Genomic DNA, 26,219 nt, shown 5'->3' on the forward strand with positions numbered 1-26,219 from the left:
TGTCACTTTTGGGTGGTTTCAATGTTTAGGCACATCAGGGGCTCTCCAAACGCAACATGGCGTCCCATCTCAATTCCAGTCAATTTTGTATTGAAAAGTCAAATGGCGCTCCTTTCCTTCCGAGCTCTGCCATGCGCCCAAACAGTGGTTTATCCCCATATATGGGGTATCAACGTACTCAGGACAAATTGTACAACAACTTTTGGGGTCCATTTTCTCCTGTTACCCTTGGTAAAATAAAACAAATTGGAGCTGAAATAAATTTTGTGTGAAAAAAAGTTAAATGTTCATTTTTATTTAAACATTCCAAAAATTCCTGTAAAACACCTGAAGGGTTAATAAACTTCTTGAATGTGGTTTTGAGCACCTTGAGGGGTGCAGTTTTTAGAATGGTGTCACACTTGGGTATTTTCTATCATATAGACCCCTCAAAATGACTTCAAATGAGATGTGGTCCCTAAAAAAAATGGTGTTGCAAAAATGAGAAATTGCTGGTCAACTTTTAACCCTTATAACTCCCTAACAAAAAAAAAATTTGGTTCCAAAATTGTGCTGATGTAAAGTGGACATGTGGGTAATGTTACTTATTAAGTATTTTGCATGACATATCTCTGTGATTTAAGGGTATAAAAATTCAAAGTTGGAAAATTGCAAAATTTTCAAAATTTTGGCCAAGTTTCTGTTTTTTTCACAAATAAACGCAAGTTATATTGAATAAATTTTACCACTAACATGAAGTACAATACGTCACGAGAAAACAGTGTCAGAATCGCCAAGATCCGTTGAAGCGTTCCAGAGTTATAACCTCATAAAGGGACAGTGGTCAGAATTGTAAAAATTGGCCCGGTCATTAATGTGCAAACCACCCTCGGGGCTTAAGGGGTTAAAGCCAGATTTACAATGTGTCACAGAAGAAAAAAAAACCCCACATTTTTTGCAAATATTCTTGGGATAGTTGTCACTCACGACTTGTCAGCACCGTGGCTTGCCCTGTTCCCCGGATTACTTCTGATGGTGAAGATGCCGGGGCCATGTACCTTGCCTTATCTCCTGAAACCACCCTTAGTCTGTACCCTTCCAACTCCCAGGGAAGTGGGGAGTAGTAGTGTACCGTAATACACCAACTAGACTAACAAGGTACCGTATATACACTCATGTATAAGCCGAGAGGGGGAGGAAAGCGGCGGAGCACCGGCAGAAGCTGGCGGCTGTGACATCATACTCACCCTGGTCCCTGGTCATTGACCACCTTCCACTTGAGTTCACCAACATAAAAGTTTATCTATATTCTATATAATTATGAAGCCACAAACCTTCCTGGCTTTCAGAAAGTGGTCCCTAAATGTTTTCATGGTTCCAAAAGTATCTTCTAGTGAAAGTTTTGCTAGCTCTTCACATAAATAATCTGATAGTTTTTTTTTCTTCTGTGAAATATCTTCCAGCTGTTTTTCCAAGTCTTTAAGTGCATGGAGTGAGTCCTAAAAATATGTCAAGAGATACAAATTATTACTACTAAACATTTTCCTTTGATGTTGGAATTTCGTTAACAGTTTGCAGGTCATGGATAACGTGACTTCAGGCTCTCTGGCTGTAAAGTGACGACTTCAGGCTAAGTTTAGGCACCTATAACCACCATGTGTATGTGGTAGGCCAACACATTTACGATCCAGTAGTGTGCAATTGTGAAATGGAAATTACCTTTTAAATCCCATTGAAAACATGAACTTAAAAGGGAACCTGTCAGCAGGATTATGCACTGTAACCTACACACACTGTCAGGTCGGCACTGTTATACTGACTAAAATGATACCTTGGGTTGATGAAATCCGTCTTGTGGTTGTTGTTTAATCTTTATTTTCAGTTTTTAGTTAAGGAGATTCTCATGCTCGGATGCAGCCTGTGGGGGTCATCATGTGGAGCTCTGGTATTCATAATGCAGGCTGCTGACAGGTCACTGCTCCCTCACTGACCTGCCCTCTAGTTTGCATAATGAATATCTGTACATACTGAAGAAGAAAAAAAAAACCCTTCTGCAGGCAGGTGCTAGCCGTGGCATCTGCTCTGCAGCATAAATTGCATGCTTACTGTGTGGTTACTACATGTGGTTGAGCTTTTCCTGAGAAGTATAACAAAAAAAAAAGTAAAATGGCCCCCGCCACGCCTGCGCAGTGGCACAATAGCAGCAATCAGATCTCAGCTATGTATGCCTAAAGCTGCTACCGCGCAGGCAGCGCCATCTCAGAGGAGGAATGGTTTTCTTATCTAGCAAGATGGCGCCACCAGTGCATGCACAATGGCAGCTTTACACAGATAGCTGCTACTGTGCAGGGGTGGTGGGCACCATTTTAAAATTGTTTTTTTTGTTACACTTCAGGAAAAGCTCAATCACATGTGGTAACTACACACTAAACATGCAATTATGCTGCAGTGCAGATGCCATGGCCAGCACCTGCCTGCAGAAGGTTTTTTTTCTTCTTAGCAATGTACAGTTATTTATTATGCAAACTCAGGGTAGATCAGTAAGGGACCAGTGACCTGTCAGCAGGCTACATTATGAATACCTAACCAGAGCACCACATAAGACCCCCACAGTCGGCTGAGCACAAGAATATCATTAACTAAAAATAAAGATTAAACAACAACCACAAGACAGATTTCATTAACAGGTATCATCATATTCAGTAGGCACAGACCTGACACTGTCTGTAGGTTACTGTGCCCAATCCTGCTGTCAGGTTCCCTTTAAGTTGTATCCACCGCTTTACAGAAACTCAGAATTATACTGTCATTATCTTAAGGATATGCCATCAATGTTAGAGTCCTGGACATCCCCATCATCATGGCCAATTAGTTTTTCTCACTATATGCATGTATTTTGACCTAAGAATCTTAGCAATTGTTTTTCATTAAAAATATTGCATCATTAGACGTTTGCATAATTTGTCTCTCTGTACATTACTAAAACGGCAGAAAGTTTGTTGGGTAGGCGCAGTCTGACAGGCTTTTAGAATCAATTGTGTGTGTTTTTGGAGGCGAGTAAGCACGAACAACCTGAAAGTTGAGCCGAACGTTGATGCGGCCATAAAGCAGCTGAGCACAGTCACACAGGTGTAGCCAATACCAATATTAATGAGAGTGCTTCTCTCAAAATTGGAGAAAGCTTATGAAGAGGTGATAGCAAAATATGGAACGTTAATCCCAATTAACCCAAGGCCATCCAAACCCAATGTTGATAAGATTTAAAGAAAGGAAGTAAAATAAAGTTGAAGAAAGTTTAGTTATTGCCAGTTTTTTTTCCCCATTTAGGACAAAGGTTTAATTTGCCCAGTGTCTATATCCCCTAACCAAGGTAGAGTGGCATGTTGGCATCTCGCCCCTTGCACACAGCACCGGCCCCAATAACTTTGCCACGTATATAAAAGGACACAAACTAACGTACAAGATTCCTAAACTTAAAATATTAGATCAGGAGATACTGTACAATAAGTCTGAGGATATATAGGACTTTACGCTAAATACAGACCTGAACACACTTTTCGTATTGTTCTCTTACGTCGTTGGAGGACCTGGAGAGCTTATTCTGCAGATCGTTTAATCTTTTCAGATTGCTACTTGTTTCAGAGTAAATATTTTCTATGTTGATTCTAAAATGGGAAAAAAAGGAGTACGTCTTAGAAGTTAATGTTCTTCAAACTCCCCCGTCTCCCCCCCCCCCCCAAAGAAAAAAAAAATAAAAATCCATAACAGCCACCCCACCAGCTAACCAGTGCCATTTACAGTGCTGGTACATTTCTGGATCCAATCAAGCCGAGGGATGATTGACCTATGGCAATGCTTTTGCGAGGCACAAACAAAAAAAAAAAAACTTTGTAGTGGAAGCTGTCACAATGAAGACAAGGATGAGAATTAAAGTGTGGAATTTTTAATTTTCTTTTAAATAAATGTTTGTGGTTTTCTACACCTACTCATACTTGTCTTCATTGTAACAGGATGCATCATAACTTTTTTACTCCGAGATTGTTTTAATGAGCCATTCTGTCAGCTTCAAGTGATGGAGCGTGTGTGTGTAGTTATATAACACACTCATACATACACTGCTCAAAAAAATAAAGGGAACACTGAAATCCCACATCCTAGAAATCAGAGAATGAAATATTCCAGTTGTAAATCTTTATTCATTACATAGTGGAATGTGTTGAGAACAATAAAACCTAAAAATTATCAACGTAAATCACAACTAATATCCCACGGAGGTCTGGAGTTGGAATGATGCTCAAAATCATAGTGGAAAATGAAGTTACAGGCTAATCCAACTTCAGTGGAAATGCCCCAAGACAAGGAAATGATGCTCAGTAGTGTGTGTGGCCTCAACGTGCCTGTATGACGTCCCTACAATGCCTGGGGCATGCTCCTGGTGAGGCGGTGGATGGTCTCCTGAGGGATCTCCTCCCAGACCTGGACTAAAGCATCTGCCAACTCCTGGACAGTCTGTGGTGCAATGTGATGTTGGTGGATAGTGCGAGACATGATGTCCCAGATCTGATCAATCGGATTCACGTCTGGGGAATGGGCGGGCCAGTCCATAGCTTCAATGCCTTCATCTTGCAGGAACTGCTGACACTCCAGCCACATGAGGTCTGGCATTGTCCTGCATTAGGAGGAATCCGGGGCCAATCGCACCAGCATATGGTGTCACAAGGGGTCTGAGGATCTCATCTTGGTACCTAATGGCAATCAGGCTACCTCTGGCGAGCACATGGAGGGCTGTGCGGCCCTCCAAAGAAATGCCACCACAGACCATAACTGACCAACTGCCAAATTGGTCATGCTGAAGGATGTTGCAGGCAGCAGATCGCTCTCCACGGCAACTGTCACCTCTGTCACATGTGCTCAGTGTGAATCTGCTTTCATCTGTGAAGAGCACAGGGCGCCCAGTGGCGAATTTGCCAATCCTGGTGTTCCGTGGCAAATGCCAAGTGACCTGCACGCTTTTGGGCTGTGTGCACAACCCCCATCTGTGGACGTCGGGCACTCAGACCATCCTCATGTAGTCTGTATCTAACCGTTTGTGCAGACACATGCACATTTGTGGCCTGCTGGAGGTCATTTTGCAGGGCTCTGGCAGTGCTCCTCCTGTTCCTCCTTGCACAAAGGCTGAGGTAGCAGCCTTGCTGCTGGGTTGTTGCCCTCCTAAAGCCCCCTCCACGTCTCCTGGCCTGTCTCCTGGTAGCGCCTCCAGCCTTTGGACACTACGCTGACAGACACAGCAAACCTTCTTGCCACAGCTCGCATAGATGTGCCATCTTGGATGAGCTGCACTACCTGAGCCACTTGTGTGGGTTGTATAGTCCGTCTCATGCTACTACGAGTGTGAAAGCACAACCAACATTCAAAAGTGACCCAAAAATCAGAACCACTCCTTTGAGTGTGTCTTGATAATTCCCAATAATTTCCATCTGTTGTCTATTCCATTTGCACAACAGCATGTGAAATCGATTGTCAAACAGTGTTGCTTCTTAAGTGGACAGTTTGATTTCAGAGACGTTTGACTTACTTGGAGTTATATTCTGCTGTTTTAGTGTTCCATTTATTCTTTTTTTTTTTATACGCTTATGTATGTATGTATGTATGTATGTATATATACATATATATACATACATATATACACATATATATACATATATATACATACATACATACATATATATATATATACACACACATACACATACATACACAAACGAAGTGGTTGGAATAAGTATTTGATCCCTTGCTGATCTTGTAAGTTTTGCCCACTGATAAAGACCTGAAGAGTCTATAATTTTATAATTTTAAGAGTAGATTAATTTTAACATTGAGACACAGAATATCAAAAATAAAATCCAGAAAAATCACATTGTATAAATTATATAACATGTATTTGCATTTTGCAGTGAGGAATAAGTATTTGATCCTTTGGCAAACAAGACTTAATACTTGGTGGCAAAACCCTTGTTGGCAAGCACAGCAGACAGACGTTTCTCGCAGTTGATGATGAGGTTTGCGCATATGTCATAAGGAATTTTGGTCCACTTCTCCTTGTAGATCATCTCTTAATCAAGATTTTGAGGCGGTTGCTTGTCATCTCGAAGCTTCAACTTCCTCCATAAGTTTTCTATGGGATTTAGGTCTGGAACTGGCTAGGCCACTCCATGACCTAAATGTGCTTCTTTTTGAGCCACTCCTTTGTTGCCTTGGCTGTATGTTTTGGGTCATTGTCTTGCTTGAAGACCCGGCAAAGACCCATTTTTAATGTCCTGGCGGAGGGAAGGAGGTTGTCACTCAGGATTTTACGGTTCATGGCTCCATCCATTCTCTTATTAATGCGGTGAAGCAGTCCTGTGTCCTTAGCAGAGAAACACACTCAAAACAATGTTTCCACCTCCATGCTTGACAGTGGGGACGGTGTTCTTTGGGATATAGGCAGCATTTCTCTCCTTCCAAACATGGCGAGTTGAGTTAATGCCAAAGACCTCAATTTTTGTCTCATCTGACCACAGCATCTTCTCCCAATCACTCACAGAATCATCCAAGTGTTCATTGGCAAACTTGAGACAGGCCTGCTCATGTGCCTTCTTGAGCAGGGGGACCTTGTGGACACTGTAGGATTTTAAACCTTTACAGCGTAATGTGTTACCAATGGTTTTCTTTGCGACTGTGTTCCCAGCTGCCTTCAGATCATTAACAAGTTCCCCCCGAGTAGCTTTAGTCTCACCTTTCTTATGATCAAGGATACCCCACGAAGTGAGATTTTGCATGGTGCCCCAGATCTATGTTGATTGACAGTCATTTTGTATTTCTTCCATTCTATTACTATTGCACTAATAGTTGTTTCCTTCTCACCCAGCATCTTACTTATGGTTTTGTAGCCCATTCCAGCTTTGTGCAGGTCTATGATCTTGTCCCTGACATCATTAGAAAGCTCTTTGGTCTTACCCATGTTGTAGAGGTTAGAGTCTGACTGATTAATTGAGTCTGTGGACAGGAGTCTTTATAAAAAGGTGACCATGTAAGATAGCCATATTTAATGCAGGTAACAAGTTGATTAGGAACGTCTAACTGGTCTGTAGGAGCCAGAACTCCTAATGGTTGGTAGGGGATCAAATACTTATTGCTCACTGCAAAGCGCAAATACATTTATATAATTTATACAATGTGATTTTCTGGATTTTACTTTTGATATTCTCTCAATGTTAAATTTAACATACCTTTAAAATTATAGACTGTTCTTGTCTTGGTCGGTGAAAAACATGTCAATCTCCACAAAGAGAAACGATACTTCTTGGATAATGGTCGGACGCCTCTCACACAGCCAAATTAGATCTCCGCTTTGCACTGATGAGGGGCAGTACCCCGAAACACAGTGTCTGCAAATTGAGATTTTTGGTCGGCTATTATTCCAAGTCATGTGACAAGGCTCGTTAAAGGGTCAACATTGACTTGTAGGATTGCTAACTTGTAATAGGTGGCATTAGAGTTCTAGTTCTCTTCCTCTCTGAAGAGACAATTTGCATAAGTAGCATATTTCCCAGAGAAGCATTGCGGCTTTAAGTCTCCTCATCTCGGCATGCTTAGCATGTCGATCTCCGCAAGGAGAAACGATACTTTTTAGATATTGTTCAGTGGTCAAACTTACAAAATCAGCAAGGTATCAAATACTTATTTCCTCCACTGTGTGTGGGTGTGAAACACGGGTATTACATACCTGGTAATGTGTTTTTTCATGAGACATGACGGCACCACAAGAGAGGGGATCCGCCCTTCAAGGACAGGAAACCTTCAAGATAAAATGGGCGGCTCCTCTCTCCACATCAGTTGCTTTACAGAGTACGAGAGGAACTCCGCCATTTAGTGTACACAAATAATACATGCTATACAGTTCTATTCACCGACACCCGAGGGAAGTGTATAATACAAATAATGCACCCAACTAATGATGTGATCAAAAGGGTGGTAATATATGGGTGCCGTCATGTCATGAAAAAACACATTACCAGGTATGTAATACCCGTGTTTTTCCATCATACATGACGGCACCACGAGAGAGTTACAGAGATTTGTATTCTCTTTAGGGAGGGATCACTGCTTGTAACACTCTTCTCCCAAATGTGAGATCAGAGGTAGCAGATAGGTCTAGCCTATAATGTTTAAAAAACGTAGACGGAGAGGACCAAGTGGCCGCCTTACAGATTTGGTCGATGGTAGCATCTGCTCTCTTTGCCCACGACGTCGCCATGGCCCTCATGGAGTGGGCTTTCAGACCCTGTGGAACAACCCTGCCTGCACTACTATATGCTAGAATAATGGCCTCTCTCATCCATCTAGTGATAGTTTGTTTTGAGGCTTTAAGGCCCTTCCTTGACCCCTGGAACAAAACAAATAAAGTCCTCTGTCTCCTCCAGGATTTTGTCATTTCTAAATACTGTAGGATACATCTCCTGACATCTAGGCAATGGAGTCTCTCCTCTTTCTTGTTACTAGGATTGGGACAGAAAGAGGGTAGGGTTATATCCTGAGCCCTATGGAATCTCGATACCACTTTGGGGAGATATGCTGGATCTAATTTTAATACAACTCTATCGTCCATAATTTTCGTGTAAGGGGGGTCAGCTGACAGAGCGTGCAAATCCCCAACCCTACGGGCCGATGTAAGTGCGACTAACAAAGTTGTTTCTAATGTTAGTACTTTATCTGATGTTGTATTTAAAGGTACCGTCACACTTAGCGACGCTGCAGCGATACCGACAACGATCCGGATCGCTGCAGCGTCGCTGTTTGGTCGCTGGAGAGCTGTCACACAGACCGCTCTCCAGCGACCAACGATGCCGGTAACCAGGGTAAACATCGGGTAACTAAGTGCAGGGCCGCGCTTAGTAACCCGATGTTTACCCTGGTTACCATCCTAAAAGTAAAAAAAACAAACACTACATACTTACCTACAGCCGGCTCTGCTTTCCGGCTGACCGACGCTCACAGCCAGTACAGGAGGAGTGCAGAGCACAGCGCTGGAGGACAGACAGCTGTAGGTAAGTATGTAGTGTTTGTTTTTTTTTTACTTTCAGGATGGTAACCAGGGTAAACATCGGGTTACTAAGCGCGGCCCTGCGCTTAGTTACCCGATGTTTACCCTGGTTACCAGTGAAGACATCGCTGAATCAGTGTCACGCACGCAGATTCTGCGATGTCTGCGGGGAGTCCAGCGACGAAATAAAGTTCTGGACTTTCTTCCCCGACCAGCGACAGCACAGCAGGGGCCTGATCGCTGCTGCCTGTCACACTGGACGATATCGCTAGCAAGGACGCTGCAACGTCACGGATCGCTAGCGATATCGTCTAGTGTGACGGTACCTTTACAGCTCAAAGGGGCTTTCTGTCAAAGCGTTCAATACTAAATTTTGATCCCATGGTGGAGGAGTAGGGAATGGAACAGTCAGCTCTACTACAGGCTCGGATAAACCTCACCACCCACCTATTGCTTGCCAGGTCACAGTTGAATAAGGCTGCTAAAGCTGAAATGTGTACTTTGAGGGTACTAACAGCTAATCCCAGATCTAAGCCCTTTTGCAGGAACTCCAATATTGCCACTATCGGGACCTCCCCTTCCCATATTGGCCCTGAGCTGGAGAGGAATTTCTTCCATATTCTCCCATAGATCTTGGTCGTTACTGGTTTTCTGCTACTGAGCAAGGTGGATATTAAACCAGCTGAGAACCCTTCTTTCTCCAACAACGACCGTTCAAATGCCAGGCTGTCAAATGTAGCCCGGAATTCTACGTGTGGTTGAAGGGACCCTGTGTTAGAAGGTCCTGGTCTTCTGGGAGTACCCACGGGTAAGTCACTGACATCACTCTCAGCCAGTAAAAAATATAGTTCTTACCGATAACGGTATTTCTCTGAGCCCATGACGGCACCACGGAGAGAGGGGATCCGCCCACCAAGGACAGGAAACCTACGGATAAAAAGGCGGTACCACTCTCCTGCATCAGTTGTTTTACATAGAGAACGATGGGAGACTACTAAAACATTTGTTAATTTTAACTGTTCAGCATAACAAGATACCGCGTGACTTTAAACTATGAATAGACTATAAATAGACTATGGCACTATTTTAATGTGTGCACCCACAAGTGAAGGGAGGGAATGTACGGGTGCCGTCATGGGCTCAGAGAAATACCGTTATCGGTAAGAACTATATTTTTCTCTGTCGCCCATGACGGCACCACGGAGAGATTTGCATAGACAGTACATTCAGGGAGGGACCACCGCCTCCAGAACCCTTTTACCAAAGGTAAGGTCTGAAGAGGAGATTAGGTCCAACCTATAGTGCCTATAGAATGTGGATGGTGAGGACCAGGTAGCAGCTCTACATATCTGGTCAATAGAAGCTCCAGCCTTCTCCGCCCAGGAAGCTGCCACTGCCCTTGTCGAGTGAGCCTTAACCTCCCCGGGAACGGACACTCCACTTGCCGAGTATGAAAGACTGATGGCGTCCGTGATCCATCTTTCTATGGTGGCTTTAGATGCTTTTTTCCCCTTCCGGGGACCCTGGAAACACACAAACAGAGAGGGATCCTCCCTACTCTCTCTAGTGACTTCTAGGTAATGTAAGAGACATCTTCTTACATCTAGTGTATGTAATGTTTGTTCCTCCTTATTTTTAGGATTGGGACAGAAGGAGGGGAGAGATATCTCTTGAGACCTGTGAAATTTTGAAGCCACTTTCGGGAGATATGCTGGGTCTATTTTTAAAATGACCCTATCCTCTAGAAATTGTGTGTAAGGAGGGTTAGCTGAGATAGCTTGTAAGTCGCTAACCCTACGGGCAGAAGTGAGGGCGACTAACAGCGGTTTTGAGAGATAGGTTTTTTAATGAAGTTTCGTGTAAAGGTTCAAATGGAGGACTAGTCAGGGCTTTAAGGACCAAGTTTAAGTCCCATTGAGGAACAACTTTTACCAGAAGAGGCCTCGATCTTTCTGCTGCTCTGATGAATCTAGAGACCCACCTGTTTGAAGCCAAATCAAAATTAAATAGGGCTCCTAATGCTGCCACGTGAACTTTTAGGGTACTAGTGGCTAAACCCATCTCCAACCCGTTTTGTAGGAACTCTAATATGGAATTAAGGGGAATTTCTTTCCCCATTTTTGCACCTGATGAAGATAGAAACTTTTTCCATATCTTGCCATACTGTTTTGTAGTAACCGGCTTCCTACTTTGTAATAAAGTTGAAATTAACCCCGGGGAGAACCCCCTGCTTTCTAATAGTTTCCTTTCAAGAGCCAAGCTGTCAAGTGCAAGTTCTTGACCTGCGGATGACAGACTGGGCCCTGAGACAATAGATCCTGGAGATCTGGTAATACCCAAGGGTCGGATATTGACATCTTCCTCATCCATGAGAACCAAGGTCTCTTCGGCCAGAACGGGGCAATTAAGATGACCAGCGCCCCGTCCTCCCGAATCTTCCTCAGCACTGCTGGAATCAGAATAAGAGGAGGGAAGGCATAAACCAGTTGGTGACCCCAAGACATCAGGAATGCATCCACTACTACTGGGTTCCCCAGGGGAGATAGAGAGCAAAAGGAGGCTACCTTTTTGTTTAGATGGCTCGCAAAGATCTATTTTGGGAACCCCCCATTTTTCTGTGATCAGGGTAAATATCTCCCGATTTAGTTCCCATTCTGCCTGTTTTAGGCTGGACCGGCTGAGGAAGTCTGCTTTGTAATTGTCTACTCCTTTTATGTGTAGGCTTGTTAGGGATAGGAGGTTGCTCTCGGCTAATTGTAGGATTGACCTGGTCAATTCCATCAGATCTTTGGACCGGGTGCCTCCTTGGTGATTTAGATAAGATACCACCACCCGGTTGTCCGATATCACTCTTACATGGTGAGAGTGAAGAACCCCCAAGAATTCCTGAAGGGCGAATTTGACCGCAAGAAGTTCCTTCATATTGGAGGATTTGTTTGCTAGTGTCGGAGACCAGATGCCCTGGGCTACTAGATCGCCCAGATGAGCCCCCCACCCTGAGGGGCTTGCGTCCGTAGTTAGGACCTTCGAAATCGGGATTACTCATGGGACTCCCTGGGAAAGATTTTCCTGCAACGTCCACCAAGTCAGAGAGTGATTGGTGCGAGGAGATAGAGTTAACCGCCCGTCTAAATGCCCTCCTAGAAGGATTTGCTCTGACAATAGCTGCCATTGGAGATCTCTTGAATGTAGTTGGGCCCACTGGACCGCAGGGATGCAAGACGTCATAGAGCCTAAAAGGGACATACCCTGACGGAGTGTTATGGAGGGGAGAGATTGCACTCTTAATACTAAACTTTTTAGTTTTTGTATTTTGTTCTCCGGGAGCCGACATTCCATTTTTTTGGAGTCTAGAGTGAGACCTAGGTACTCCTGAACCTGAGAAGGCATCAGTCTGGATTTTTCTAGGTTTATTAGCCAACCCAATTCCTTTAGGGAATGAATCACTAATGCTAGTTGATTCTCGCAATGTTGCGGGGAGGAGCCTATCACCAGGAAATCGTCTAGATATGGTACAATCATGGTGTTTTCTTCCCTGAGGTGAGCCATTACCTCCGCGACCAGCTTTGTAAAAACCCTCGGGGCTATTGCTAGGCCAAATGGTAGAGCTGAGAACTGGAATTGACTTAGGACTCCCCTGATGTGAACCGCCATTCTGAGGAATCTTTGGTGATCCTTGTGTATTGGGACGTGATAATATGCATCCTTCAGGTCTAGGACCACCATGAAGCATTGAGGAAACAGCATTTTGATAGAGGACTTTATCGTTTCCATCTTGAATGCTTGAACCTCTAGATGATCGTTTAGGTTTTTCAGATTGATAATGGTCCTGAAGGAACCATCTGGTTTCTTCCTCAGGAATAGAGGGGAATAGTACCCTTGCCCTCTTTCTTGAGGGGGAACCTCCAGGAGTACTCCCTTTTTTACTAACCCGACGACCTCGTTTTCTAGCGCCAACTGCTCTTCTGCCGAAGATCTTGTAGATGTTATCGTGAAAGAGGGACGAGGGCATCTCTTGAATGTTAACCTCAGTCCTGATTCTATGATGTTTAGTATCCATTGACTGGAGGTAATCTTTTCCCAGGCTGGGAGAAAGAGATAATCTCCCTCCCACCTGGGGCGAACCTTCATTGTGAAGGTTTCTTGTTATCGTTGGGGTTTTTGTTGAAGATAAACCCCTTATTTTTGTTCCTTTTATCTTCCCATTTCCCCTGGCCTCTCCCTGGGTTCTTACGGAAAAACCTCTTGTTCCGAAAGGGCTTCCTATAAGAGGGGAGACCCAGAGAGGGAAAGGACTTTTTCTTGTCCCCTGCTTTTTCCAAGATGTCGTCTAAGGTAGAACCGAACAAAAATTCTCCTTCGCAGGGGATGGTACACAGTTTTGTTTTTGTTTGCAGGTCGCCTGGCCAGTTCTTAAGCCAGAGGGCGCGCCTGGCCGCATTAGCAAACACTGCTGACCTGGCGGCTAGTCTGATGGAGTCGGCCGAGGCATCAGCCAGGAAAGCCACGGCCCCCCTCATTACTGGTAATGTATTCAGCATTGAGTCCCGGGAAGTTTTTCCCTTTAATTGACCCTCTAGTTGGTTCAACCAAATCATTAGGGAGCGTGAAGTACATGCCGCTGCTACTGCTGGTTTTAGGCCTCCTCCCGCTGCCTCCCAAGAGCCTTTGAGAAAGGCGTCCGCCTTCTTTTCCATCGGGTCTTTTAGGACCCCCATGTCCTCAAACGGGAGAGCGAATTTTTTTGAAGCTTTAGCTATTGCTACGTCTAATTTGGGGGCCTTCTCCCAAAAGGAGCAGGATTCATCCTCGAAGGGGTATTTCCTTTTTGGAGTTAGAAGGGTCTTTTTCATGGGTTTTCTCCATTCTTTTTTAATTAAAGCTGCAATTGCGTCATTAAGCGGAAAAGCTCTTCTCTTTTTTTGTTCCAGGCCCCCAAACATGATGTCTTGTACCGATTTTTTAGGGTGGGACTCTACTAACCCCATAGTACTTCTCACTGCCTTTATGAGGCCATCGGTGTCCTCTAGTGGGAAACAGTTATGACCCCCCGAGGAAAAAGTGGATGATGAAGATGAGGAGGAGGAGTTGGAGGACACTGAACTCTCACTATCGCTGTCAGATTTTGAGACTGGAGACGGGGACCTGTGTCTGGTCTTTCTCCGTTTTTTCCCACTTTTTAGTGATCTAAAGGTGTCTTCCACTTGCTCCTTAATCAGGTTTTTTAGGTCGGTTGCAAACCCAGGAAGGCTTTCAGATACAGTCTGCTGTATGCAAGTATTGCATAGTCTCTTCTCCCAGGCGGGTGGAAGATCCTCTCTACAGATGGCACAAATTTTGTGCTTGGTTTTACCTACGCTTTTCCTCCCCTAAAAGAAACAAATAATAATCTTACTGTCTCTGACTTTCACGAAGATCCACTTACCACCTCCAGGACCCATAAATATCGATTGGGGATTCTCTGCCTCTGGCTTTTTCCCCGACGCCGTACTGGACTTCTTACTGTGTTGGGACCTTTGGCGTTCTTTGCTGGTGTCCTGGTGTCCTTTCTGCTGTCGCCTTTTTTGCTGCTGCTGCGGCGACACTACAGGTGGAGGTGATTCTGGCAAGGGTGTTGCCGGGTCGGTCATACTGCTGCTGGTCTGCGGTTGCTGCCTTAACGCGTGCTGCGCTGGCGCTGCGGCGACTATTAGCTCTTGAGGCTCCTGCCTAATATTGCAGAGCCACTGGGAGGATGTAGTTTCTCCCATTTAAGCCTTCCCGCCGCTCTTCCTTTTTTTTTTTTTTGCGCTTGCGCAGTAGCGCCCGGCCGACGAGGAGGAGCGCCGAACGCCGGTGCCTGCGCAGTCGAGCCTTTGCGGCGCCTGCGCAGACCGTACTATGCGCCCGAGCGGCAACCCCACCGGCGCCTGCGCAGACCGTACTATGCGCCCGAGCGGCAACCCCGCCGGCGCCTGCGCAGAAGCTCCGGCCGCCTCGCGAGACCAGCCCAGTTCCCGGGCATGCGCCGAACTTTCAAGATGGCGCCCGGAGTGCAGATATGGCGCTGGTGACCGGCGCCCCCGGTCCTATGCAGTCCCTAGCGCGCTGTTCTGCACGCCCGATGGCGGTGCAGCGTGCAGACTGACGCTTGTTTTAGGGAGGGTCGCGCTGCACCTCCCGCAACCACAGAGGGACCCCCCTGGATGTTGCCGCTGCTGCATCTTACCTGGGGAGGTGACCGCGAACTCCTTGTCACCTCCCCCGCACACCCTGTAGGCCCACTAGCCCCCAGCGGTGGCGCTTCGGGTCACCACCCCAGCCGAGGCAGAGGGACCCCAGCTGCCTGAGTCGGACTGGTTGGCCCCGGAATTCCAACGTCGATCTGGTAAGTCCGTAGGTCTCCCATCAAGGACAGGAAACCAACTGATGCAGGAGAGTGGTACCGCCTTTTTATCCGTAGGTTTCTTGTCCTTGGTGGGCGGATCCCCTCTCTCCGTGGTGCCGTCATGGGCGACAGAGAAACCATGGTCTTTTCGGCCAGAAGGGAGCTAATTACAATCACTCTGGCCTTGTCATCCCTGATCTTCAGAACTGCTGGAATTAGACATATCTGTGGGAAGGCATACAAGAGTCCTGACGTCCATTCTATGCTGAAGGCGTCTACTGCCAACAGTCTGTCTGCTGGGTTCAGGGAGCAGAACTTTTGAACTTTTTTGCTGGCTTTTGAGGCAAAGAGGTCTACGCTGGGTCTTCCCCACATGTGCACTATCCGTTGAAAAATTGACTTTTTTAGGGACCATTCCCCTTGTTTTAAAAGGTTCCTGCTTAAAAAGTATGCCTTTATATTGTCCACACCTCGAATATGCAGGGCCGATAATGAAAGGAAATGTCTTTCGGCTATAGTCATGAGTCTTTTGGTTATGTGCATCAGTGACCGAGAACGGGTGCCCCCCTGGTGGTTCACGTATGCGACCGCTGTTCGGTTGTCTGATAGGATTCTCACATGATGCCCTGTCAAGTGTGAAAGTAACCTCTTTAGCGCTTTTTCGATTTCTAGGAGTTCCCACTCATTTGAGGATAGATTTTTCTCCTCTTGAGCCCAGGGGTCTTGGACCCATAGTGTGTCTGAGTGAGCTCCCCACCCCCATGGACTGGCATCCGTTGTGATTACTTTGGAGGCTGTGTATGTCCAGGGAACTCCTCTCGGACATGACTATCTGTAACCACCATCTGAGTGATTGGAGTACAGAAAGCGGGAGAATGAGCTTCTGCTCTAGCTGCCCCTGAAGTTCCAGGTCGTTCTGCAGCACACACCATTGTAGTTCTCTTGCATGAAACTGGGACCATTTTACTACCGGTATGCAGGAGGTTAGAGACCCCAACACCGACATGGCTCTTCTTAAAGTCATCTCTGTTTTGTTTTTTTTAATGTCGACAATCATTTGTTTGATTTTTTTTCCTCTGGGAGGCGACACTCCTGCGCCACGGAGTCTACCGTTATCCCTAGGAAATTCTGGACCCCTTGAACTGATGTAGAGAGAGGAGCCGCCCCTTTTATCTTGAAGGTTTCCTGTCCTTGAAGGGCGGATGCCCTCTCTCGTGGTGCCGTCATATGATGGAATATTATATCTCTATCACTCTGGCAAAAGTTAAGAGACCACCTCAAAATGTTCAGTTTGTCTGATTTTTGTCTTTATAGGTATATTTTGAGTAAAATATAAATTTTTCATTTATTCTATAAACTACTGACAACATGTCTCCAAGTTCCAAGCAATGCATTTTGTATTTTTTTTTCTGAAAAGGAGAAATGATCAAAATAAAAAAAAAATAAAAATAAATAAAAAACACATAACAGTGCTTTCAGACCTTAAATAATGCAAAGAAAACAAGTTCATAATAATTTAGAAACAACAATACTAATATTTTATGATTTCAGAAATCAATATTTTGTGGAATAACCATGATATTTATTCACAGCTTTCATGCGTCTTGGCATGCTTTCCACCAGTGTTTCACACTGCTCCTGGCTCAGTTCTCCTTTGTTTGATGGCTTGTGACTATCCATCATCCTCTTGATTACATTCCCGAGGCTTTCAATGGGGTTCAGGTCTGGAGATTGGGCTGCCCATGACAGGGTTTTGAAGTGGTGACCGTGTGTGTGTGTGTGTGTGTGTGTGTGTGTGTGTGTGTGTGTTCAAATAAAAATCTAATATATAAAGCTGAGTGTGAGTGTGAGTGTGAGTGTGTGTGTGTGTGTGTGTGTGTGTGTGTGTGTGTGTGTGTGTGTGTGTGTGTGTGTGTGTGTGTGTGTGTGTGTGTGTGTGTGTGTGTGTGTGTGTGTGTGTGTGTGTGTGTGTGTGTATGTCCGGGATTGGCATCTGCACCGTCGCAGCTACAGCCACAAAATTTTGCACAGTCACATGTCTGGACCCCGAGAGCGTCATAGGCTATATTGTGAGGCAAAATTTTAACCCCGCGCATTCCAATTCACCAAACAATTTTGCCCCTATCTACATAATGGGGAAAAAAGTGAAAGGAAAAGTGTTGGAAGCGTCGCAGCTACAGCAACAAAATTTTGCACAGTCACAGGTCTGGACCCTGAGAGCGTCATAGGCTATGTTGTGAGGTGAAATTTTAACCCCACGCGTTCCAATTCACCAAACAATTTTGCCCCCCATCTACATAATGGGAAAAAATGAAAGGAAAAGCGTAGGAGGCAAATTGACAGCTGCCAGATGTGAACAAGGGGGACTTAAAGAATGAGAGCGATGGCGCCAAATAGTATATACCGTACAGTTGCTAAGGTGGGGCCCCGACATGGGATACTCACCACACACGGGGATATGAACACACACAAAATGCGCCACACACTACCACGTGCTTGAACACATATTACCCTCAGCACACATTTCACCACAAATACACCAACCTCGCCACATAAACGTCGAAACACAAAAGTCGCCACTCAAAACTCGCCACGCGCATACTATATACAGGAGGAGATGACACACAGATATATACTATATACAGGAGGAGATGAAATACAGGTATATACTATATATAGAAGGAGATGACATACAGGTATATACTATATATAGGAGGAGATGACATACAGGTATATACTATATACAGGGGAGATGACACAGCAGGTATATTATATATACAGGAGAGATGACATACAGGTATATACTATATACAGGAGATGACACAGGTGTATACTATATATAAGGGAGATGACAAACATGTATATACTGAGGTGAAAATGAAAAGGTGTGAGCGCAAAATGAGAGGAGTGAGGGAAAATAGTGGAGGGATCGGAAAATGACAGATGTGAGGTCGAAAGAGGAGTGAGGGAAAATAGTGGAGGGATCGGAAAATGACAGATGTGAGGTCGAAAGAGGAGTGAGGGAAAATAGTGTAGTGATCGGAAAATGACAGATGTGAGGTCGAAATGACAAGTGTTAGGGGGGAATGTGAGGAGTGAGGGAGAAAATGAGAGGTATGAGGGGGAAAATGAAAGATGTGATTGGGAAAATGAGAGGCGTGATGGGAAAATAAGAGAAGTGAGGTGCTATAACTAACCACAGATATTTACTATGCCCAGGCAACGCCGGGCTCTTCAGCTAGTACTAAATATGTCCAGTGGCAAAAAATATATAATTTACTGGTCTCAAAAAAATACAATACAACCAATATTTCTTTACAAATTTGCCCCAAAATGTATCGGTTCAATAAGAAAAAAAAAAATCTATACCATATGGGTATTGCTGAAAAATCATATTGACAAGTAGTTTTCAGGAACACTGTAAAAAAAAAAAAAAAACACTTAAAAAAAATTGTTGGAATTGTGCTTTTTCTCACGATTTTGTTGCACTTAGAGTTTCCGATATTTGAGTGAATTATATAGTAAAGCGAATGATAGTTCAAAACTAAGGCCGGGGTCACACTAGCGTAGAATAAGGATGAGGGTTATGCGGATTGTACGTGTAAATCGCCCAAGTCTCGCCAATGCAAGCCTATGGGGGCAAGAAAAAACTCAGACACCACACGGACCATCAGTGTGACTTGCAAGAAAAACGCACACATTTTCCTCATTTCAGCCCATTGAGCCATTAAATTAAATGGAGAAAAGCAGTGAGAAATGTAAAGCCATACGCATGTCATACGGATACATGGGAGCGAGAAAATTGCATCATCGCATTGCAAACGCATTACACACGGATAACTATACGGAGAACACTTGTGCGACTCTCAGCAAGGAGACTCAGACCGATTTTCCATACAGTAAGTGTGACCCCGACCTAAAACTCAAGCTGCAAAAAAAAAAAAAAAAAAATCAAGCCCTTATACTCGTACAGCCATGTTGATGGAAAAATATAAATAAAGTATCTTGAAAAAAGGCAAGGTAAAAAAAAATAAGAAAAAATGTATGCAACAGAAAGCAGTTACTTGTTAATATCCCATATTTTTCGATAGGATACAGAACCAACTAGCAGAAATGCTTGGGTAACATCTATGCATTTTGTCTCTTCAGAGAGCAGGACTAGAACTCTAGCGTCACCTATTGGAATCAGGGATCCTAAAAGTCAGCATTGACTCTTTAAAGAGCCTTGCCTTTTGTCAGAATCTCAATTTGTTGACATAGCGAAGAGACAATTTACATTTTTAAATTTTCCAGAGTAGCATACATGGCTTATAAGTCTCTTCATTCTGACATGCCAGGCTTGGCAAACTCCAGAAGGAGAAATGATACCCCTTAGATCCCAGTCCAGAGCCTCTCACCTAGCTACATCAAATCTCATATTTTACACTGATGAGGGGAAACACCATGCCTACAAATTGAGATTCTGGTTTGACTTTTATGCCAAGTCATATTGACTTTTAGGATCGCTGCTTTTAATAGGTGGTGCTAAAGTTCTACTCTTCTTCCTCTCTGAAGAGACAATTTTCATATTTAATTTTCCAGAGTAGCATGCATGGCCTATAAGTCTCCTCACTATGACATGGCAGGCTTGGCTTGTCAATCTCCACAAGGAAAAACGTTACCCCTTAGGTCTTGGTGACATCTATATACTGTTCTTACCCAGCAGCTTTTGAAACAGTATCAAGGTCATTTGGAAGTTCAAGAAGATCTGTGTAATTTCTTTCAATTTCCTGAAATAATTGTAAAATACGTTATGTACATGATATGCAGTCCTGTGCAAAGTGATGTCCCAATGTGTTATAAATATATATTTTAAGAAGGCAGCAGAGCTTACCTCTATGATATGGTGCAGAAGAGTAATTCGGGTTTGATTGGCCTTGGTCTCTGTTAGCTTCAGTAAGGTATTTATCTTGAAGCCATTGGCGTTTCCAGTGTGACTTCCCTAGATAAAGGACACCTTTTTTATTTAAGCTCCAAAATTCTCAACTTATAGAAGGACGTAAAGCGAGTTTTTTTCTGAATGCCATAAATAAATGTTTGATACCTACATAGTTTAAAAAGTTCCCAACTTTTAAGACGAGTTGACAAAAGACCGGAAGCCTATGACTGGCAAGAACGTCTGGAAAAAAAAAACAAAACACACATTTAAAATGAGCAGCTCCTAAAAATTCTATCAAAACATTACACAACTGAAAAAAAAGGTCACAGTACACAGACTATTACCATCACAAGCCTTGCTGACAACTTCCACCTTGGGTCGTAGCATTTCCAGCATTAGGTTACATTCTTCACATGCCAGCATGCATTCGATCCGGAGCTGATAGCTACAAACGGAAATAGATAGGCTGAATGAAATGGTCATCTTAGGTTTACAACATAAGAAAACTGGTGGTCTCCGACCCTCCCTTATGCACAACTCAACCCATAAGTAGAGGAGGCCCACAGGCATTGTGCCCCATTTCCTTCCCCCTTATTATACATCTCAGAGTTTGTCAGGTCACTGGCATGGATAAAATTCTTCCAAGATTTGATGGGACTGGCCCAAATTTTTGTAAAAATTTCCAGCAGATTTGGAAATGCACCAGGCTGAAACAAGCCAGGGTATGCAACCCCCATCCAAAAGTGGGCTGGTCAGTCTGAATGGCATGGCACTGGTTAAGGAACGTGCCACTGACTGTGGTGCCCCCTCCCCTTTTTATTCCCCCCTTCATTTAGTCCCTCCTTCATTTAGTCCAGGGTGATTCACCCCTCTCCCTCCCCTTTTGTTAGTTTGGTGGTATGGCCCCCTCCTTCCCCCTTTAGGATGGCCAGTGGGAGCCTGAGGTGTTATGTCAGCTACCCACCCCCTTTACCTGATACATTAGTGAGTTGGCAGCCTGGATCCTCCTCTTTCCCCTTGTTGGGTCCCGAAGGTGCTTGTCCCGCCCTGTGTTATTTTTAGTAGTGAGCGAGTATATTCGTTGCTCAGGTTTTCCCAAGCATGCTCGGGTGATCTCCGAGTATTTTTTAGTGCTCGGAGATTTAGTTTTTGTTGCCTCAGCTGCATGATTTACAGCTGCTGGACAGGCTGAATACATGTTGGAATTCCATAACAAACAAGCATTCCTCACATGTATTCAGCCTGCCTAGCAGCCATAAATCATGCAGCTGCGGCCAGGAAAACTAAATCTCCGAGTACTAACAAATACTCGGGAAAACCCAAGCAACGAGTATACTCGCTCATCACTAGTTATTTCGAATAAAAGTCACAGCAGCTGTTTTCACCGAAGGAAGCACAAGAATGTTGTGGCTATGTAGGCTGACTTGCCTGTAGTTTTACAGGGCATTTGGCTACTGGTCTATTGTAAAGTTAAAGTGCTTCCTTTTTACTATTGTTATTCATATTTGATAAAAAAAAAACGAAAGCTGTGACCGACCTCATCCATCAATTTGTTGTGTTTGTCAGTTATTTAGTTGGGATTCTGGGGAATGGTGGGAGAGGATTGCTTGGGCGGGGGAAGGGTCTCTGCAATCTGGTGTTTGAAGCTTGCAGGGTGGTTCTGAGGGCAGGAATTAATGTTCCTATTTTATCAACCAAAATGTTGGCAAGCACACTGGATGCATCTCTTTTACTGTGTCAAGTAGCATACGAGACTAAAGGGGTATCCACCCTCAAATCAGTCAGGACGGACATGGATTAACTTTGACTGAGCTTTGAGACAAGACTCACACAGTCAGTTTTTTGGGGGGATGGGGATAGATCTCACAAACCTCAAACTTCTAGTTTATGAATGTACACCAAAACTTCCATATTAAATAATCTTAAATGAAAACATGAAGAGATCCCACAAATGATGCAAATAAAATACAACTTTTATTATACCACATTAAAAACAATTAAAAAAAGCAAAAATACCGTATAGTGGAAACCGAACAGGAAAAACCGGTGAACAAATATAAACCGGTATTATAAGCTGGCAGCAATCATATCTCATGACATAAACTCTGGCACAAAGTATATATAGTATTCCAACATAAATAAATGTCAGAATTTCAATCAATACCACCCATATCCTAATACATAAAGTATCAATACAAATTTACTCAGCCATGGAGGGGGTAGCAAGGAAAATTCCTAAGCCTAATGTGTGCCCACAAAGCTACACTCTAGATATAATAACGTCATGTAAGCCAGCCTAACAAATAGAAGTAAATCGTGCTTACCGCATCTCATCTATACATCCGTTCGGCGTCCACGGATGCCGAACGGATGTATAGATGAGATGCGGTAAGCACGATTTACTTCTATTTGTCCACGGACGCCGAACGGATGTATAGATGAGATGCGGTAAGCACGATTTACTTCTATTTGTCCACGGACGCCGAACGGATGTATAGATGAGATGCGGTAAGCACGATTTACTTCTATATGTTAGGCTGGCTTACATGACGTTATTATATCTAGAGTGTAGCTTTGTGGGCACACATTAGGCTTAGGAATTTTCCTTGCTACCCCCTCCATGGCTGAGTAAATTTGTATTGATACTTTGTTATGTATTAGGATATGGGTGGTATTGATTGAAATTCTGACATTTATTTATGTTGGAATACTATATATACTTTGTGCCAGAGTTTATGTCATGAGATATGATTGCTGCCAGCTTATAATACCGCTTTATATTTGTTCACCGGTTTTTCCTGTTCGGTTTCCACTATACGGTATTTTTGCTTTTTTTAATTGTTTTTAATGTGGTATAATAAAAGTTGTATTTTATTTGCATCATTTGTGGGATCTCTTCATGTTTTCATTTAAGATTATTTAATATGGAAGTTTTGGTGTATATTATGATTAGAAGTGCCCTTGTTTCTATATGGGACGTCTTTTTGATGTAGTTCATTAGTTTATGAATGTGACTATAGTTAACATTTTTTGCCCATTAGTACTTTTAGAGATCTTCAATCTTTAGCTGATCACCCATGAAGATAAACACTAAGCTACTTACTTGGAAACACCAAGAAGCAACAAGTAGAACTGATCGGCATCTGAGAGCTTGGATTTATCTTCTTGGAAACTTTTTATATTTTCCACCTACAATTAAACAAAAAGATTACAAAAATAAAAAATTATAGTAAAATGTTGACTTGACTTTTTTTTTTTTTTTTTAAATGGGCTCCGGACCAGACGGGCATCAGAGAGTATGAAGTCCATCATTTGGGGCATTAACATGAATGAGGTGAATACTAGGAATGAGCCAATCTTTTGAAACACTTTTTTTACCTCAAGAAATGCACCAGTCTGGCGGCAAAACGCATTGGTGAATAAAAAAACCTTGTTTGTACTCTCTGGATTTAGAAATTTAGATGAGCAGAGCCCGCACTTTGTGATAGTAAGGCAAAATAAATTTCTACCTGCACGATACGCTCCTCCAGCCACCGGGCTACACCTCAGGCTTCTAAGGTGTTGTGTTCTTACAAAACTCTAACAGGGGAGCGCTAACATCACCCTCACCCCCATCACGCTCCTTGCGGTATTGTCCTGTGGGAATTTGTCCCACAGAATTTTTCCCCATGTCCTTTTCTTCAAAAACAAATTTTCTTCACTTCTGTGGTGTCCCAGACACACTATTTGTACAGTTTCTTCAGTGTTTTACAGTTTTCTTTCCTTATCTTTAAAGCCAAGCTGTGACGTCGTCTCACTATCCAGATTAACCCCAAAAACGGCTGCTGCATTTCTCGCTTTTCCTATTGAAAAGAAACCTTCCAAATTGGCTGCATTATGCCATGTGATAGCAGCAAGGCATGATGGTCACGTGTTTCGATCTTTAAATAGATTAGGTTAAGTGAATTAAAGAAAAAATTCTACCTGTGTCAAATTTATTTCTTTATATACAATACATATGCAAATTTCAGGTTTTGCTGCATAGATATAGAATTAGAAAATTTTTTAGTTTGCTCATATCTTGACTTTCATATGTTTTTCTTGAGAGAAGCCACATTCAAAGTGCAATATAGGAGAATACATTTCCCTTGGAACCCATTTCAAAATCATAACTTTTTAGTAATTTAAAATCCTAAAGGACCAAAACATTTTGGGTAGGATGACACCTCCAAATGTTAAGATATTGACTGATACTTTAAAATTCCTAAGATTATCGGGGTAGTCTGGGAGGGAGCCCATGCCAAATGTAATTGGGGTGCGGAGTCTATACATACAGTTGTGCTCAAAAGTTTACATACCCGGTAGAATTTTTACTTTCTTGGCCTTCTTTCAAAGAATACGAATGATAACACCAAAACATTTTCTCCACTTATGGTTAGTGGTTGGGTAAAACCATTTATTGTCAAACTGCTGTGTTTTCTCTTTTTAAATCATAATGACAACCCAAAACATCCAAATGACCCTGATCAAAAGTTAACATACCCTGGTGATTTTGGCCTGAAGTTGACACAAATGGGTTTGAATGGCTACTAAAGGTAACATCCTCACCGATAACCTGTTTGCTTGTAATCAGTGTGTGTGCATAAAAGCGGAGTGAGTTTCTGGGTTCCAGACAGACTCTTGCATCTTTCATCCAGTCACTGATGTTTCTGGATTGTGAGTCATGGGGAAAGCAAAAGAATTGTCAACGAATATACAGGAAAAAGTAGTTGAACTGTATAAAACAGGAAAGGGATACAAAAAGATATCCAAGGAATTGATAATGCCAGTCAGCAGCGTTCAAACTGTGATCAACAAATGGAAAATCAGGGGCTCTATAAAAACAAAACCACAGTTAGGTAGACCAACAAAAATGTCGTCCACAGCTGCCAGGAAAATTGTTCAGGAAGTAAAGAAAAACCCACAAATAACACCAGGACTCTCTGAAAACTAGCGGTGTGGCTGTTTCAAGATGCACAAGAAGGAGGCACTTGAAGAAAAATGGGCTGCATGGTCGAGTTGCCAGAAGAAAGCCATTACTGCGCAAGTGCCACAAAGTATCTCGCCTACAATACGCAAAACAGCACAGACAAGTCTCAAAACTTCTGGAACAAAGTAATTTGGAGTGATGAGACCAAAATTTACCTTTTTGGCCACAAACATAAATGTTACATCTGGATAGAGGTCAACAAGGCCTATGATGAAAGGAACATCATTCCTACTGTAAAGCACAGAGGTGGACTGCTGATGTTTTGGGGATGTGTGAGCTACAAAGGCACAGGAAACTTGGTCAAAGTTGAAGGAAATATGAATGCAGCATGTTGTCAGCAAATACTGGAGGAAAATTTGCACTCATCAGCCCGAAAGCTGCACATGGGATGTACTTTGACGTTCCAACGTGACAATGATCCAAAAGACAAGGCCAAGTCGACCAATCATTGGCTACAGCAGAACAAAGTGAAGGGTCTGGAGTGGCCATCTGTCTCCTGACCTCAATATCATTGAGCCACTCTGGGGAGATCTCAAGCACGCAGTTCATGCAAGACAGCCCAGGAATTTACAGGAACTGGAGGCTTTTTGCCAAGAAGAGTGGGCAGCTTTACCATCTGAGAAAATAAAGAACCTCATCCTCAACTACCACAAAAGACTTCAAGCTGTCATTGATGTTAGAGGGGGCAATACACGGTATTAAGAAATGAGGTATGTAAACTTTTGATCAGGGCCATTTGGATGTTTTGGGTTGTCATTATAATTTAACCCCTTCATGACCCAGCCTATTTTGACCTTAATGACCTGGCCGTTTTTTGCAATTCTGACCAGTGTCCCTTTATGAGGTAATAACTCAGGAACGCTTC

The 26,219-nt window shown here is 43.4% G+C and overlaps 1 protein-coding gene across 2 annotated transcripts in view; it reads right to left on the bottom strand.

The window, feature by feature from the left end:
- Nucleotides 1-26,219, bottom strand: part of INF2 (inverted formin 2) — a 140,075-nt gene that overhangs the window by 24,097 nt on the left and 89,759 nt on the right. For both annotated transcript variants that reach the window (XM_069734293.1, XM_069734302.1), the window contains exons 12-18: nucleotides 23,450-23,535; nucleotides 20,691-20,791; nucleotides 20,516-20,586; nucleotides 20,302-20,409; nucleotides 20,127-20,197; nucleotides 3,524-3,644; nucleotides 1,314-1,478 (exon numbers count right to left, since the gene is read on the bottom strand). In XM_069734293.1, the coding sequence (XP_069590394.1) occupies nucleotides 1,314-1,478; nucleotides 3,524-3,644; nucleotides 20,127-20,197; nucleotides 20,302-20,409; nucleotides 20,516-20,586; nucleotides 20,691-20,791; nucleotides 23,450-23,535 (723 nt within the window). The remainder of the gene's footprint in view (nucleotides 1-1,313; nucleotides 1,479-3,523; nucleotides 3,645-20,126; nucleotides 20,198-20,301; nucleotides 20,410-20,515; nucleotides 20,587-20,690; nucleotides 20,792-23,449; nucleotides 23,536-26,219) is intronic.

This window comes from Ranitomeya imitator, chromosome 1, assembly GCF_032444005.1.
Source record: "Ranitomeya imitator isolate aRanImi1 chromosome 1, aRanImi1.pri, whole genome shotgun sequence".
Lineage (NCBI taxonomy): Eukaryota > Metazoa > Chordata > Amphibia > Anura > Dendrobatidae > Ranitomeya > Ranitomeya imitator.